Source organism: Danio rerio, chromosome 18 (genome assembly GCF_052040795.2).
Source record: "Danio rerio strain M-AB ecotype USA chromosome 18, GRCz13ab, whole genome shotgun sequence".
Lineage (NCBI taxonomy): Eukaryota > Metazoa > Chordata > Actinopteri > Cypriniformes > Danionidae > Danio > Danio rerio.
In genome coordinates, this window is record NC_141038.1 from 28508447 (window position 1) to 28525188 (window position 16742).

Consider the following 16742-nt stretch of genomic DNA (forward strand, 5'->3'; position numbering starts at 1 on the left):
ATGCACTGCAGTTACCCAAAGTCCCTTTATTTTTTATTCAAGTTTTTGAGTTGCCTTTTATTTCCAAAACTGATGTTTATTTCTCAGTATTGTTCTTTTGGCTTTGCAAGTAGGATATGAATTTGACTGTTTATGGCTACATGTGTGATTTATGGTTGACATTCCAAACCTGCAGTCTTTGGTGAGCTTCAGATTCAGTCATGTGTTTATATGCATGCAGGCTTAACATTGATCTGATTGATTGTGATTATGCAATACAATGATGTAACAGCAGGTGTCGGTAAAGACATTTGTTAAATCCCTCTAACAATTTTGCTTGTGAGCTTCATGTATTTGAAATCATATGTGAATTTATAAAGCAAGAATTGACGAAAAATTGCTACTTTCAGAATAAAATGTGAGTGGTGTGACCAAAAAAACTTGTTCAAAATGGCTAACAACCTGTCAGATAATATCAGTTGTTTAACCAGCGTAGTAAAAGTCTATCAATAAAAACATAACAAAACCAGCTGTGTTGTTTCAACCTTAACAGAATAACCAACACATTTATGTGTTTGAGCCATGGGTTTTAGCAGATGTTTTTAAAATGTCGAATTTCTGTTCGCTGTGTGGCGCTGTTCCTGGAACCGTTCCTCTTAAACACAGCAGTGGAGTGTTATGGCAGCCAGGAAACGGACAGCCATCTTATAAATCTGCAGCCTTTCTGTTACATTTGCAACCTAAACGGCTTTATTCCATCTTTTAACGATGGGTCAGTGCGGGATTACATCATCTAAGACCGTTCTGGTGTTCCTGAACCTGATATTTTGGGTAAGTTTGGGGTGTTTGTGGCTGAATTTAGGAGTGCGTCAGTGTTGTCAGATGGACACAGTCAGGTGTCGAGCAGCTGCATTATTAAACACTTCTTTAAATCACTGAGGCATTTCTGCTGTCTGTTCAAATCAGCTTTTCTTTTACAATGCTTTAAATGCTGATTGTAATTTTTATGTATCCGCAATTACGTAAGAAAATGCTCGTTTGCAGTGTTTGGCGATGTTTGTTTACATATTTCACATAAGTCTTAATGAATTATATACACTCCCTAATTCCTTATAAACAACGACAGCGTAAGATTGGTGTTTTTTTATTAGCTAAGTATGCTTTGCTAAGTTCTGAACTGGCCAGTCATTTTCTTTGTTTGCTTCTACAAATGAGCTGGGTGTATTACTCTTTGAGAGTTTAAACAAGCGTTCATCCTTAAGCAGTACCTTTAGGAAACTGTTCATTATAATGGATCATAATAACGTTTTCATCTTAAAAACAGTAAAAAGTGTGTCTTTTTAGCAAACAATTCACAGTATGGCATTAATCAAAATGATTTAATCTAATATAGCTAACGTAAAAATATCTAAATCTTTTCAACTGTTCTGTTCCAAAATAATACATTTTGACTTTTTATTTTAGAAATTATAACAATCTTTCAATCAAGTTAAACATTAAATGTAGTCATATAAAAGAAATGTAGGAATTTATCAAGTTGATTTTTATTTAATTATCATATTATTTAGGATGAGTTCAAATCAGATACACACCAGTATTAATATCTTGCTGCTAATATTAAATAAACTGACAAGTTTTGTGTTAAAGGTGATGTACAAATAAATAGATAAACAAACCTCAAGTGCTGTTTAGACATTTTTGACTCCTAATAGTTGTTTTGGTCATGTTTCCTTTTGTCAGAATGGTGTGAATCTCCAAATAAATAGCTTGCCATCTGGCTTGTGAAATACAAACATTTAAAAACTTGGAAAGTAGATTTCATCTAGTGGAAATGTTTGCTACTGCGCCCAAACTAAATTCCACTGAACACATTAAGCTATATGTTGTCACAAAGTGTTTGTTTGTCTTAATGTTTGAGCCATTTATCAGTTCTTATCATCTTTATCCTTGTTGCTGTCCTGCATTAATAGCTGACTGTAGTGCTGTGTTGGGGCTATGGCTGAGCAATTAATCGAAAAGTAATCGAAATTGACATTCCCAACTTATGATCAATCTCATTTTTACAGGTAAATTTTTTCAATTACTTGTCCTACAATGTGTGGAATTACGTGACCCGGCTCTGTTTACATTTCTGTGTCGAGCCCAACCTGCGCATACCCCTCTCATGACTGATGCTGACACTGACCTCTTAAAAAAAAAAGACAACGGCGTATAGCGCAAGCTCAGTGATTAGTCAGCTTGCTAGCGTTGACAAGTGTGGGCCATGCGGAGTGGTCAAAACAAATTATAAATAAAAGAATTATTCATTAATTGTAATCAAGTGAAAATGTTAAAAAAATGGAGATTTTGATTTTGGGCCAAAGTTGAGAGTGACCGCTTATAAAGTTACGAGCTACATAATAATTTTATTTTTCGAGTAAGATAACACATTACTTTAAAATATTAAATAATATTTGAGTTTCGCTTTAAAAAATGTAACTTGAGCTACTTTTTAGATCAATTAATACTTGTTTAAACAATAGTTTGATGAATTAAAATTAGTGGAATCGCTTTCAATCACCCTCTCAATCACCCTACAGACAATCTGTATACGGCATGTATAGTGTCAGGAAGTTTTCAAAAGTTAACATTACTCTATTTTTTAATTAGTTTTTTTTTTAAAGGTTAATGAAGGTGTAGGTTATATTGTGTGTTATTAAATGCAGAGCTCCTCTATTTAAAAAAAATCCTGCAAGTGAGAAGCCATTGTAAGAAGAAGAAAGAAGTGAAAAAAATAAACAAGCCCAGTTTATTTATATTGCACATTTCATATGAAACGGTAATTCAGAGTTAATACAGTGATCTTGTGCAAATTGGGTTTGACAGAACTGGGTCACTACAGGTAATGTTTTAAATTTAAGAGTTGAATTGCGCTGTAGAAACCAGACTCCTCCTTTCAGCTTTTTTCCTTGCGCATTTGATTAATCTCTTTAATCTGTGTCAGAATGAAGTTCAAACTCTCCACCTGATAAACAGAGATGGCAGGACTCTATCCCATTCTTTTTTTAGGGATCAGGCTGCTTTATTATATCCCTGTTTAGTTTTAGAACCTGAGAGCTGTGTTATATTGATTTAAAGAGGGGTGCAATGTACCTTTGCAAATGGGATAGAGATTTTTCCTTTGTTATCTTAAAAATTTTCTGTACAGATGACAATGCTGTCAAAATGATCCCCATTTACATAGTTCCATAAAAATGTTCTTTAATATGCGATGCAGTGGCGCAGTAGGTAGTGCTGTGCCCTCACAGCAAGAAGGTTGCTGGTTCGAACCTCAGCTCAGCTCATTTGGTTTTCCTCCGGGTGCTCCGGCTTCCTCCACAAGTCCAAAGACATGTGCTATAGGTGAATTGGGTAAGCTAAATTGACCGTAGTGTATGTGTGTGAATGACTGTGTATGGGTGTTTCCCAGTGATGGGTTGCAGCTAGAAGGGCATCTGCTGTGTAAAACCTGCTGCATAAGTTGGCGGTTCATTCCGCTGTAGTGACCCCTGATTAATAAATTGACTAAGCTGAAAAGAAAATGATTGAGTGAAGAATTGTTAGCAAGCAATTGAACATGTACTTTACTATCGTTGTGTTTGTTAACTCTTGCTTTCTACAAGTTTCCCACTTTTGGCTGAAAACATTGTCGAGTTAACAGCCTTTTATGAGGCTGTAATAGTAAGTTGTAATAGTTTCAACCTTCACAAAACACCACATTGTTTTAATTTTGTTTAGGTTATTAAATAATTAAGTTAATAAGTTTTATTTCATTACAACTTTTAAATGCTTTTTGTTATATGTAAAAAGTATGTTATAGATCAAAATTATAGGAACTGTGAAAACATCCATTAATTTACTACATTTTTATATTCACATTTATGTATTTATTAGTATTTTCTGCTGTAGATAGCATTGATTGGTGCAGATGTGAAAGAGGAGGAGAATTTACATTGTCACGTTAGTCTATAAAACACTTCCGCAAAGGGTACACCTGTGTGTCCTCCCTCAATGCTCCTCAGAAAACCTCCTCTCTCCTCAATCCATACCTCCTTTTGGTGCAATTATAGAATTGAGATGTACTACAATATAGATGAGCTCCATCAGTTTTTATGATAGAGGAGCGAGGAAATGAGGAAGGATATTGAGATGCACCCAAGTTCTGTACTCCCTCAATGTTGTTTTGATTGTCTAGTACTCAATCTTTACCATTAATGCTCACCTGATAACAAATTACAATACAGTTTTTAAAAATTTGGCCTCCTAAATAATACTGTTCTTTATATAAACAGCAAATGCATTCAAAAACAGTAGTTAGAATGCAGTTGTGTAGATGCCACTAAAAACCTCTGAAACCAGTTTTCTAAATGCCTGGAAGTCTTTTAAGGATGCAGACTAGTTATTTGTGCATTTATGTTTTCCTGTCTCGTTTCCTTATGAGCTGGTGATTGTGCTCTTTTCTTTGTTGACCTTCAACGTGGGTTTGTCTGCATTCCAAATATTCAAATGTCAAAGTGACATGAAGTTTTCTTCATGTCACTTGGAGTATCTGACTCCAAAAAAAGTACATGAATGACTGCATTAAATCAATTAAAACATTTTTATGGTTTATAACCCTCAGTGTTTTGTTCTTTTAGGCTGCTGCTGGCATTCTGTGCTATGTCGGGGCATATGTGTTCATCACATATGATGACTATGACCATTTCTTTGAGGACGTGTACACCCTGATCCCAGCTGTCGTCATCATTGCAGTTGGAGCGCTGCTGTTTATTATTGGGCTCATCGGTTGCTGTGCTACTATTCGAGAGAGTCGCTGCGGACTTGCCACGGTCAGTGAACTATTAAAGTCCCAGCATTGCATTTTAGGGTTTCTCCAATATGGACCATTCACAAAAAGATCTTTCATCATTTACTCACAACAAAAATATAACACTATTAACACTTATGTATTTGACTATATCCAAAGTGTTTCACATTAACAATACATACTGTTAAAGTCAGAATTATTAGCCCCCCTTTGAATTTTATAATTTTTTTATTTCCCAAGTGATGTTTAACAGAGCAAGGAAATTTTTACAGAATGTCTAATAATATTTTTTTTCTTCTGGAGAAAATCTTATTTGTTTTATTTCAGCTAGAATAAAAGAAGTTTTTAATTTCTTAAACAATTTAAAATTTTTTTTAAAATAATTTTTTCGATAGTCTACAGAACAAACCATCAATATACAATAACTTGACTAATTACCCTAACCTGCCTATTTAACCTAATTAACTTGGACAAGCCTTTAAATGTCACTTTAAGCTGTATAGAAGTGTCTTGAAAAATATCTTGTCAAATATTATTTACTTTCATTATGGCAAAGATCAAATAATTCAGTTATTACAAATGAGTTATTAAAACTATTATGTTTCGAAATGTGTTGAAGAAATCTTCTCCGTTAATCAGAAACTGGTGAAAAAAATAAACGAGGGGCTAATAATTCAGGGGGACAAAAAATTCTGACTTTAACTATATATGCAGGGCTTGACGTTAAATTTTTGATTACCAGCCACTTTGGTTAGTAGATTTCCAACATTACTAGCCACTCGCCATTTTCACTACCCACAATTTTGTTGTTGGGAAAATAGATTTTTTATACATAAATTTGACTTTGACATGCTAAAATGACTTGATTTAGTTTTTGTGTTATTTCCACATGCCTTTCATGTTATTGTGTGTTGTGTATGAGCTTGCTCAATGAGCATGAGCAAAAGAGTGTCACACTGCAGTTAGTTTTTATTTCACATTTATGTCTGACCACATTAAAAATAAATATTAATTTCTTAGCCATAAATTTTAAATAATGTGTCAAACAAGCAAAATATAGCTGTAAACATGCATTTTTTACTTAAGCTTTAACTTAACAAATTGACATTTTAAAAATAATTATTGTCTTGTTTCTAAAACAATGCATTGTCTGTGTCCTGGCTAAAGGTCTTAGATCACCAGTTAACTAAATGGGGAGTTTATCTCCTATTAAAGCAATTTTATTGTAAAAAAAAAAAGTACAATTAAACTATATTAACAAAAATAACTATAAGCAAAAGATAGCAGGTGAAAAACATACCGTGTGTAGTAATGAAAGGATCATGTTAATATTAGGCCTGTTAATAATCTGTTCAAAGAATGGTTAAAGTGAAGGCACCGACCACTGCTGCTTACAAAAATTAAATTTTTTTAAAAATCTGGAGCTCTTAAAGCAGGTGGACTGCGGGTGCAAGAGCATTACCTTTTGTCCAGTCTATTTCAAAGAGAACCCATCACACCAGATGAGTTTCCAGGACCAGTTGCTTCATGCATGGAAACGGGAGCAAATACTAAATGAGAGGACGATAACTGAGGATGAGTTATCATCCTCTCATTCGGTATTTACCTGCTTCCTTTGCTCACGCAAACAGTTATTTTTGTCAGTCCTGTTGCTTCTCGATTCTGAGATCACATTTGCACACATTGAGCCATCTTTGTTGTCGAACCCTGCTTTTAAGAAAATTGTTTTTTAATTTGTAGTTTCCAACAAGCCAAAGTGGCTAGTGGAAGTGCCTGCCTTACACGGCACAGATGAAATTTACCTGCATTTTGCGGGTGTTAATGTCAAGACCTGCATATATGTATGACTCTTACCAGAATTGCAGTTACATTGTAAGCATTTTCCATTCATTTTCTTTGAACTGGAATGAACTGCAAGTAACAGCCATGTATAGTTTACAGTAAACTGAATCTATTATTAATGTAAAATAATGTTCTTGGTCGCATTTAAGCATTTTGCATCTGATTGTGCTGTAACTAACTGTTTTTTAAACCTCTAACATTTTTTTAAACCAAGTTGACATTTTCCACCATGATGCTATAGTTTTTTTAAAAAAATGAATAATAAAGGAACTAAAATATCACAATAACAGAGTTGACCATTATAATACATTTTGTACAAAATATTTGCGTCCTAAATATTTTGTACAAACTAATGATAGAAAAATAATGACCTGCCCCAATGCCTTCCAGAATTTCCCACAAGAGAAACTAACATCACTTGGACCACGTTCATTTCAGTTTCATCAGTTCTTCAAAGACTGTTATGCCTTTTATAACTAATATAGCAGAGTTGAGCAAAATATAAGTATAGACATCATTTTTCATGAAATTCTGATGAAAAATTTCTAGAGCTTATTTCATAATAGTTGAATCAGAATGTATGATTCAGGAGGCAGAGACAATCAAAAAGCTGTATAGTTGAAGTCTAAGTCTTTAATATTTTTGAGCCCAAATGTCCCTAAATGCACATAAAAACATTATTTTTAGAGATAACATGATATAATTCGTCTTATTATTTAAAACAGTTTGATTTAAAATTTTAGATTTTGAAAAACTTGGAGATGCAAAATGCTCTCGCAAATCTAGAATCACCCTTATACAGTTGAAGTTAGAATTATTAGCCCCCTTTTTTTTCGTTTTTAAATATTTCCCAAATGATGTTTAATAGAGGTAGGAAATTTTCACAGTGTGTCTGATAATATTTTTTCTCCTGGAGAAAGTCTTATTTGTTTGATTCGGCTAGAATAAAAGCAGTTTTTAATGTTTAAAAAAGTATTTTAAGGTCAAAATTATTAGCCCTTTTAGCTATATGTTTCAGATAGTCTACAGAAAAAAACATCGTTACACAATAACTTGCCTAATTACCCTAACCTGCTTAGTTAACCTAACAAATCTAGTTAAGCCTTTAAATGTCACTTTAGGCTGTATAGAAGTGTCTTGAAAAATATCTAGTCAAATATTATTTACTGTCATCATGGCTAAGATAAAATAAATCAGTTATTAGAAATTAGTTATTAAAACTATTATGTTTAGAAATATGTTGAAAAAACCTTCTCTCTGTTAAACAGGAATTGGGGAAAAAATAAACAGGGGGGGCTAATAATCCAGGATGGCTAATAATTATGACTTCAACTGTACAGTTTATCAGTTGCTTTCCCTGGGAATCGAACCCACGTCCTTAGAGTTGTCAGTGCCATGCTGTATTATCTGAGCTATAGGAAAGCTGGGTTAAATAAAATTAGGAATGATACCTTTTTTTCTGGAAGGACATGTTATTTGATAGATTCAAGCTGAAAATGACATCAGTGACTCATGTTAGTTTTTCTGACAGTCTATTTTCTTTGTATCTTTCTTTCACAGTTTGTCATCATTCTTATGCTGGTATTTGTTACTGAGGTGGTGGTAGTGGTTCTTGGCTATATTTACAGAGCGAAGGTAAGTCCTGACTATAAAGGAAGTGAATGTTTATTGAAAAAGGATTGCCTGCATGTCTTTTGTTTTATATGCAAGCCCTGTTCACCCTTTGAGCAATTTCAGGTGTGTTCGATCGTGAGCAAGGCATGCAGTCTATAGCAGTGTTGTCTTAGACAAAGACACTCCTCCTACACGGAGAATACACTTAGTGAAAGCTGAATGTCACGGTTAGAAATTAATGACAGATTGGAGTTAAAATATCACAAAAATATTGAGCAAAAATGTCCCTTTATGAATTTTTTATATGTAAATAATAAGTTAATTACATTTTAGACAATAAATGTGAGGTTTTGCTGGCAAAATAATGCTACAGAACATTTGAACATTTCAAAGCTACACAGATTGGTTTTTCATATCTGAGTGAGTCCACATCAGTTGAGAGAGTGATCCATATAGTCACTTTGTTTGACTCCTGAATGAATCAGTCGTTTGTACAATTTGGTTGAATGAATAGTTTAATATTTTATAAAAAAAATTTGGTAGCATTGATTATGCTATTGTAGCTGCAGCATAAACACATTCATTCCATCTCTGAGCTGCATTAAATAATCGGTAAATCCAGCTTGTTTGATACTGCTTTAATTGGTAAAAACTCTATATTGTCTATCACTCTAGGTAGAAGATGAGGTCAATCATTCCATCCAGAAAGTGTATAATGAATATAACGGCACCAACACAGATGCTCCCAGCCGCGCTATTGACTATGTGCAAAGACAGGTGAGAGACATTCAGAGCATTATAGTATCCTGTTTTTAAGGCGAATCATTTTGGAATTTTTTTTTTAAAATCACTAAAACATCTTTGTTATGATCTAAAGCTCCATTGCTGCGGCATCACCAACTTCGCAGACTGGAGGAACACGCGCTGGTTTAAGGAGTCCAAGAACAACAGCGTGCCATTGAGCTGCTGCAAACCTAACGTGAGCAACTGCACTGGCTCCCTCTTGCACCCCGGAGACCTTTATCCTGAGGTAAGAAATAACGGCTGCTTTGTCAAGGCTGATTTTATTTGTGAAGGTTTTTGTGAAAAAACCTCTAAATGCCATCCGAAATTTTCCTTTAAAAATGACAATTTTTCTCAGGCTATTGTGTGTAGGTTCAGTAATATCAATTTTATAGCAAACGTTAAATCAATCTAATCAATTTATATATGTTATTTTTATTCCCTTTAAAGTAAAGTAACTGTACATAAACACAGGAGGCTAAGAAAAGTGCTAACTTGAGTGGATAATTTCAGGTGGCACTTCTGAACTCATCATATATATTTTGACTACACAACTTGGCATAATGTCTAGCTTTTGAGGATCTTTTGGTCTACTTCACTTTCAGGCAGCTCTTTTTTTAAGAGATGTCTTAATTGCAAACAGGTGTGTCAGTAATTAGGTCTCAGTTTGGCTAGAGAAATTGAACTCAGGTGAGATAAACCAGAGTTCAGTTGTGTTTTAACAGGGGCAAACGCTTTTTCTCACAGGGCCATGTAGTTTTGGATTTTTTGTCTCTTAATAATAGAAACCGTAATTTAAAAAACTGCAGGATGTGTATACTTGTGTTAAATGACTTGTACTTAAATTTGTTTGAGGATCTGAAATGAAGTGTGATAAAGATGCAAACAAGTAAGAACTCCGTAAGGGGGGCAAACACTTTTTCACCCCTCTTTGTATATATGAATGTGTGCATCACAGGACGGAGGTCGATACATATACAATATGCCATATATATATGTATCTGTCAGGTTAATCCAAGTTCCTCTATAACACTTACTAGGAAAGCTGTGATATTACCCCTGACTCTCACATAGGCTATAATTATAGCCATGCATATTTTCTATTGTTTTTTTATTTTGTCAGCTCTACCTTTTAAAGGTACAAAATTTGGGTATTGACCATTAACATTTGAGTGTTTTGATAAGAGTTGTGAAAGAAGTGTTCAATTTAACACCACAATAAGTTTAGATTAGTCAAAATTGTATGTGTGTGTATTTGAGATCAAGTAATAATGTAAAAAAAAAATTGGTGTGAAATAATGTATGATAGTTTACTGGTTAGCCTGCCTTGAAGGTAGTTAATCAGTTAGCTTGAAATAAAATCAAATGTTTACAAACATTCTGAACATGTATTTTAATTTCTCTCTGTGAACAAACAATCCTGTCATCTTTACATGATCAGAACTCAGAAAATAAAATATTAGTTTTTTTTTTGTACTGCCCTTGCAAGAAATTTAGCAATTATAAACATTAGTTTGGCAAATTGTAGTAACTTTGAGAAAGTGACTCAAATCACATACTAACTGATAAATATAGAGACAATCAAATTTAACATAACATAATATTTTAACAATATACATAACAATATGCATAATATATATCAGTTTTTCGTTTTATTGTATAAATATATTATTTTGTAAATTTTAAAATGAATACGTATTTTAAAGTTTCTATAAATATATAAATGCATATGTGTGTCATTATGTACTTTATAATAATGTATTTGTTGAATCTTTAAGGGATGTGAGGAGCTGGTGGTGAAAAAACTGAAAGAGATCATGATGTACGTCATCTGGGCCGCCCTGACATTTGCTGCAATTCAGGTATGCTGATTCATTTATTTAATTCATTTTTTAAACAAATTATCCTAATATATAAAAATGAAATCCATCTCCAATAGAATATACAAAACATTTTCCCAAGTGATTTCCCAAGACTTTTTAGCCGTTTTTATGCATGATTAATAAATCATGTCTAATAACTCATTTCTTTTATCTTTGCCATGATGACTGAACATAATATTTTACTAGTTATCTTGCAAGATATCCCGCTTGAACGGAAATTTAAAGGCTCAGTTAGGTTAATTAGACAAGTAATTGGACAACAGTGGTTTGTTCTTTAGCCAATCAAAAAAGATAAAGAAAATTTTCTTGCTCTGTTAAACATTTCTTTCGAAAAATTGAGGGCTAGAAAAGGTCTTGTTTGATTAAAAAGGTAATAATATTAATGCAATGAGATTGAGTGTTTTAAGTAATGAATATTCTGGTGGACAGACAAGCTTGTAGAACAGCTGTCTCAGTCTGCCATTGCTCTGGCTCATGCAGTGTATCTGCATTTGCTGAATCACAGACTTTGACATTCAGACTGCTCCAAATACCCTCTGGGGCGTAAAGGCAAATGAGTCTTGGCAAGGCCAGCACATGCCCCTGACTGACTCAGTCTGCTCGTATTAACAGAGCGAGAAACAGGGCAGTAGGTGAGGTTGTTCTTGGCGAAATTGCCTAAACTGCACCAGATGTTCTTGATGGTTATTTGACATTTTAAGTTGTTTTGGTGCCATTGCAGATAAGTTGCTCTTTTATAAAGAATATATAAATTATATATATAAATTAGGCAAGTCATTGGACAACTGTGGTTCGCTCTGTAGCAAAAAAAACATGTTTATTGAAAGGACAGTTCACCTAAAAATAAAAGCTCCGTCATGGTTTACTCACGCTTAACTTGTTCCAAACCTATTTGAGTTTCTTTCTTCTGTTAAACATAAAAACAAGATATTTTGAAAAATTCTGGGACCCATTGAATTCCATAATCATTTTTGTTTATTAAAATGTTTTTATTAAGGAAATAGCGTTCTCCTCCCAGAAGAAGAATAAAATAGAAAATATTTTGTTAAAAATAAGTACGTTAAACTCGGTTTACTCTGTTGAATCTCACTCTGGAAAATGATTTTAAAATAGTTATAACACACAAATAAAAGATTGTTGTGCGGGTTTAAAAGTTGATTTTAAAAGTAAGTTTTTTTAATGTTTTTGAAAGGAGACTCCAGATCTGCATAGTTTGATTTAATATACTTAAATATATTAATATTTTGAGATTTTACCATTTTAAAGGATTTTTACTTATTTTCCATTTTAGTTCATTTCTGTGGTGGCAGATGTTTTTTATTTTTTATTTTTTGTCAATATTAAAAAGCATTTTAATATGGTACTTTGATACTCCACAAACATTTTATTATCCTCAGACAAACTTATTATTTGATATGCAAAAAGTTTATTTGAATTTATTTTTCATGATGTCTTTTAATGGTACAAATGTGGGCTACCTAAATTCACTTTTTATTTTTAGTGCACTGTATAAATATGCTGGGTCCCAATCAAAATTCCTTCATGTTGTCTCAACACAAATCAATGAAGTTAACCTAATTGTTTTTACAAGTTTAAGTGGATTGTTGTTTACCCCCAATAAACTAAGAATTATGTTGTTTCAACTCATTTTGAATAAGTAGCTTACAAACAAGCAGCAAAAGATTGCGTACATAATGTATGCCTTTAAACATTATTGTCTGATATTAAAATGCATTTGAAATATTTTAAATTGATCATTTATTGATGTAAATAGAAATGCATATTATGCATTAGATATGGTTTCCCAGTGTTGGGTGCGGCTGCAAGGGCATCTGCTGCATAAAACATGTGCTGGATAAGTTGGCGACCCCTGATTAATGAAGGGACTAAGCCAAAAAGAAAATGAATGAACATTAGATATGTAAACATATTATTTATGATGAGGGAATATTATAACTGCCATTTTCACATATTGTAATATCTACTTATAACCATATAGATTATTGAGTATTAACTAGCTGTTTATTTCCCCCCAGATGCTTGGAATGCTGTGTGCTTGTGTGGTTCTGTGCCGCAGAAGCCGAGACCCGGCCTATGAGCTCCTGATGACTGGAGGGACGTATGCATGAAAAAACACCCAGCAGACAGACTCTCTTCTCTATTACACACACACACACACACACACACACACACACACACACACACACACACACACACTGGGCTCAGGGTTCTGTCGGTGTGAGGTGGCACACTGGATATGCCCGAATTATCTCTCTTTCTAAACACCTTACACAGGGTTTGCTCACACGATGCACTGGTGATGGGTGAAACGAAGCGCATCCTATTTATTTATTCAGTATATGTCACTGAAAATGACTGCGTTTTAATTAAAACCTTTGTTTTTTCTCTCTCTCAAAGGCGTCGAGCCAGACTGCGAAATGGCGAGTTTATAATCCTGTTGAGAAGACTTTAACTTGAATCGTTAACTTTTTTCCTCTATTATATGGAGTTGAAGATGCTGTTATGGTATGAATAATATGTGGAATGTATGCTTTCCTCATTTGGTTAGTTTTGCACTATGTGTATGGTTTAGTTCTATATTACCTTAACAAACAGAAAGCTGGTGAAACAGCTGAAATGCTTTGATACAAGAGGATTGGCTGTCTCTCAGATGTCACCCATCACCAGTCTGGCGCAGCGGTAGTGTGAGAGACTTATCTAGATTGACCATGCAAGGCATTGTGGGTTCAGTCGTATGGCTGTTTGTTTTGAAATGAAGGTCACATTGGTTTATGTGCGAACGGGTTTGGGGAGGGAGGGCTGGCGGCTTTACATGCACTACCTACCATTCACCCAATCCTTATATTCTTTTCCTCCTCTTTTTTTCCCCCTTTGCTTACAGTGTGAACATTACTAGTCTAGTAAACTATAGTTAGTTTGGATAACACGTAGGTATGTAGAACAGGGTCAACAGTGTATTATTTTAAAATGAATGTACAGAGGGAGGGGGAAAATGGTGAAATAAGCTTGTCATTTCAATCTTTAAAATAAACGTTTCATAAGTTGACACCTGTTATGTTGTTTTACTTCATTGATGCGAATCAATTTTTGTAAGTATGCAAGTTACTCTATGTCATGGCCAGTGTTGGGGAAAGTTACTTTAAAACGGGGGTCTCAAACTGCCGGCCCACGGGCCATTTGCGGGCCCCCTTCTCCTCAAAAATTTTACAAGATTTGGCCACCAAACATTTACAGATGAATTCAGAATTATTAGCCCCCTGAATTATTAGCCCACCTGTTTATTTTGTTGCCCAATTTCTGTTTAACGGAGAGAAGATTTTTTTCAACGCATTTCTAAACATAATAGTTTTAATAATTTATTTTATCTTTGCCATGATGACAGTAAATATTTGACTAGATATTTTTCAAGACGCTTCTATATTAGGCAAGTTATTGTATAGTGTTGGTTTGTTCTGTAGACTCGCAAAAAATAGCTTAAAGGGGCTAATAATTTTGTCCTTAAAATGGTTCATAAAAAATTAAAAACTGCTTTTATTCTAGCTAAAATAAAACAAATAAGACTTTCTCCAGAAAAAAAAATATTATCAGACATACTGTGAAAATTTCCTTGCTCTGTCAAACATCATTTGGGAAATATTACTAAAAGAAATTCAAAGGGGGGGTAATAATTCTGATTCCAACTGTATATTTGAATCACTATGATTGTTGTGCAGTCGCATATAGGGGAATTACCAACCTATGTTACACATGACGTCACGTGCATACTGGTTGCCAAAAAAGACCGGTTGCAAAAGCAAACTTGTTGTGTTGTGCGGTAGGATGCCAAAATCCAAAAATAGAAAACTTAACTTTTACCGTACACCACACTGCTTTTAATGCCAACTGCGGGCGTCCTTGGCTAACAGCCATCATAAGAGCTGAATGGAGTGAGGTCCTAATTAAAAATGCTTGACTCCAGCCAATTGCTGAGTGCAGACGGGGTAGAAATTTAACGGGGTAGAAAATTTACGTTTGATCACCTGGGTTTGAAGGGAATTAGCAATTTCTCCTCAACTTTCTTTTTTAACTTTCTGTGTGAAATACAAACAGACACGTGTGCTCCTGCCAAATTTCTAGTAGTTTTTACTCAATTTCTTGGGTCCAAATAAACTGAAAATGAGCGCTTTTAACTTCTCCCTCAACCTCCCGCTGGCCTGCAGGTGTGCACAAAGTGAATGCTGCTCTCACATTGGCTGTAGGCGATCGCCGATGTTATTTTCAGTCAAAACTCATTTCACACGACATAATTTGAATCGCCGACATCTCCAGCACGCAAAATATCTTTTTAGCACGCCATATATCTCTATATCATCACTCAGATCGTGTCTGACAAATATATATATATATATATATATATATATATATATACACACACACACACACATATGCATACACACACACACACACACACACACACATACATATATATATATATATATATATATATATATATATATATATATATATATATATTAGGGTTGTAACAATATACCGGTATGACGGTTTACCACGATTTGAACGTGCACGATTATCATACCATGAACAATTGTATATCAACGGTTTTAACCCTTAAAGACCGAGACAGCCGCCCGCGGCTAAAAATAAGTATTGCTATTAAATGTTTAATAACTTTTGATCCGCTGATCCGATTCATACAATTCAAAGATTGGCATAAAGAAGAGAAGCTCAGCTTTCCAGTGCTGTATCACATAACATTCGCGGACTTTCAGAGGCTCCGGAATCAGTGCGGTTACGTCATCAACATTTGACAACGCTGATTTGACAAAGAAGCGCTCGTCACTGTGTCTCCGGACAAATCAGACATGATACATTGATGCATTGTCCCTCCTCCATGCCCAGATTGGTTCAAACTCGCTATATCACAACCAATAAGCATAGGTTTCGCTTTTGTTTGTGGACTAAGCTTTTTGAACAACACGGAATGAGAGATAGGCATACATTTATGCGCGACTAAATAAAACGCAAAAAAAAGTTTTGCATGAAATAATTCTCATACTAAGTACTTTTGCATGCACAGCAGCACAGAAACATGACAAAACAGTGACACAGCAAAGACGAACTGCTGCTTTTGCTGTTTTCAAAAGACGTAAATGAAGATGCAACTGTTTGTCTGCATTGCATACAACCACATCCAAATCCATAGACAACCATATCCATGCTGGCACATAAAACCTAAGGATGTTCCATATTGAATCTAGTTTCGTTATGTAACTATTTATAGTATAGTAAATATTTATATCTATTTTTTACTGAGGATTTGCACCATGTTTATTTGGACTTTATTTGGACTTTGACACATTATTTATTATTTTCTTATTTTTATTTGTTCATTGTAAGTGGTGTTGCTTATAGTAACTAAAAATATATTATTTGGAAAAAGTCAAATTTGCTTCACTGTTCTATTATTTTGTAACATTTGTAACATACCGTATACCGCGAAACCGTCAAACCGTGGTATTGTTTTAGACGATTATCATACCGTAAAAAATTCATACCGTTACAACCCTAATATATATATATATATATATATATATATATATATATATATATATATATATATATATATATATATATATATATACACACATACATACAGTATATAGGTGTGTGTGTGTGTGTGTATATGTGTACCTGGTGTTTGAAGGGAATTAGCAATTTCTCCTCAACTTTTTTTTTACTTGTCGTCCCGGTTGTGGTATTGCTCAGATGTCATGTCAAACGTACACATGTGCTCC

The 16742-nt window shown here is 34.1% G+C and overlaps 1 protein-coding gene across 3 annotated transcripts; it reads left to right on the forward strand.

Annotated features, from left to right (window-relative positions):
- Positions 1 to 643: 643 nt before the first annotated feature.
- On the forward strand, positions 644 to 13993 carry tspan3a (tetraspanin 3a). 3 transcript variants are annotated; one of them, NM_001025538.2, is given in 7 exon segments: positions 644 to 810; positions 4635 to 4826; positions 8207 to 8281; positions 8936 to 9037; positions 9138 to 9290; positions 10822 to 10905; positions 12963 to 13993. In NM_001025538.2, coding segments are annotated over 7 exon segments (762 nt in total). In that variant the 5' UTR covers positions 644 to 747; the 3' UTR covers positions 13056 to 13993.
- The last annotated feature ends 2749 nt before the right edge of the window (positions 13994 to 16742 follow it).

Bases quoted from the DNA above. Each gene is read 5' to 3' on its own strand.
- tspan3a (XM_087292320.1), top strand. From the start codon at position 8,222: ATGCTGGTATTTGTTACTGAGGTGGTGGTAGTGGTTCTTGGCTATATT. The intron at 9,038-9,137 runs GTGAGAGACATT...TATGATCTAAAG, and splicing joins TTGACTATGTGCAAAGACAG to CTCCATTGCTGCGGCATCAC. The intron at 10,906-12,962 runs GTATGCTGATTC...ATTTCCCCCCAG, and splicing joins TGACATTTGCTGCAATTCAG to ATGCTTGGAATGCTGTGTGC.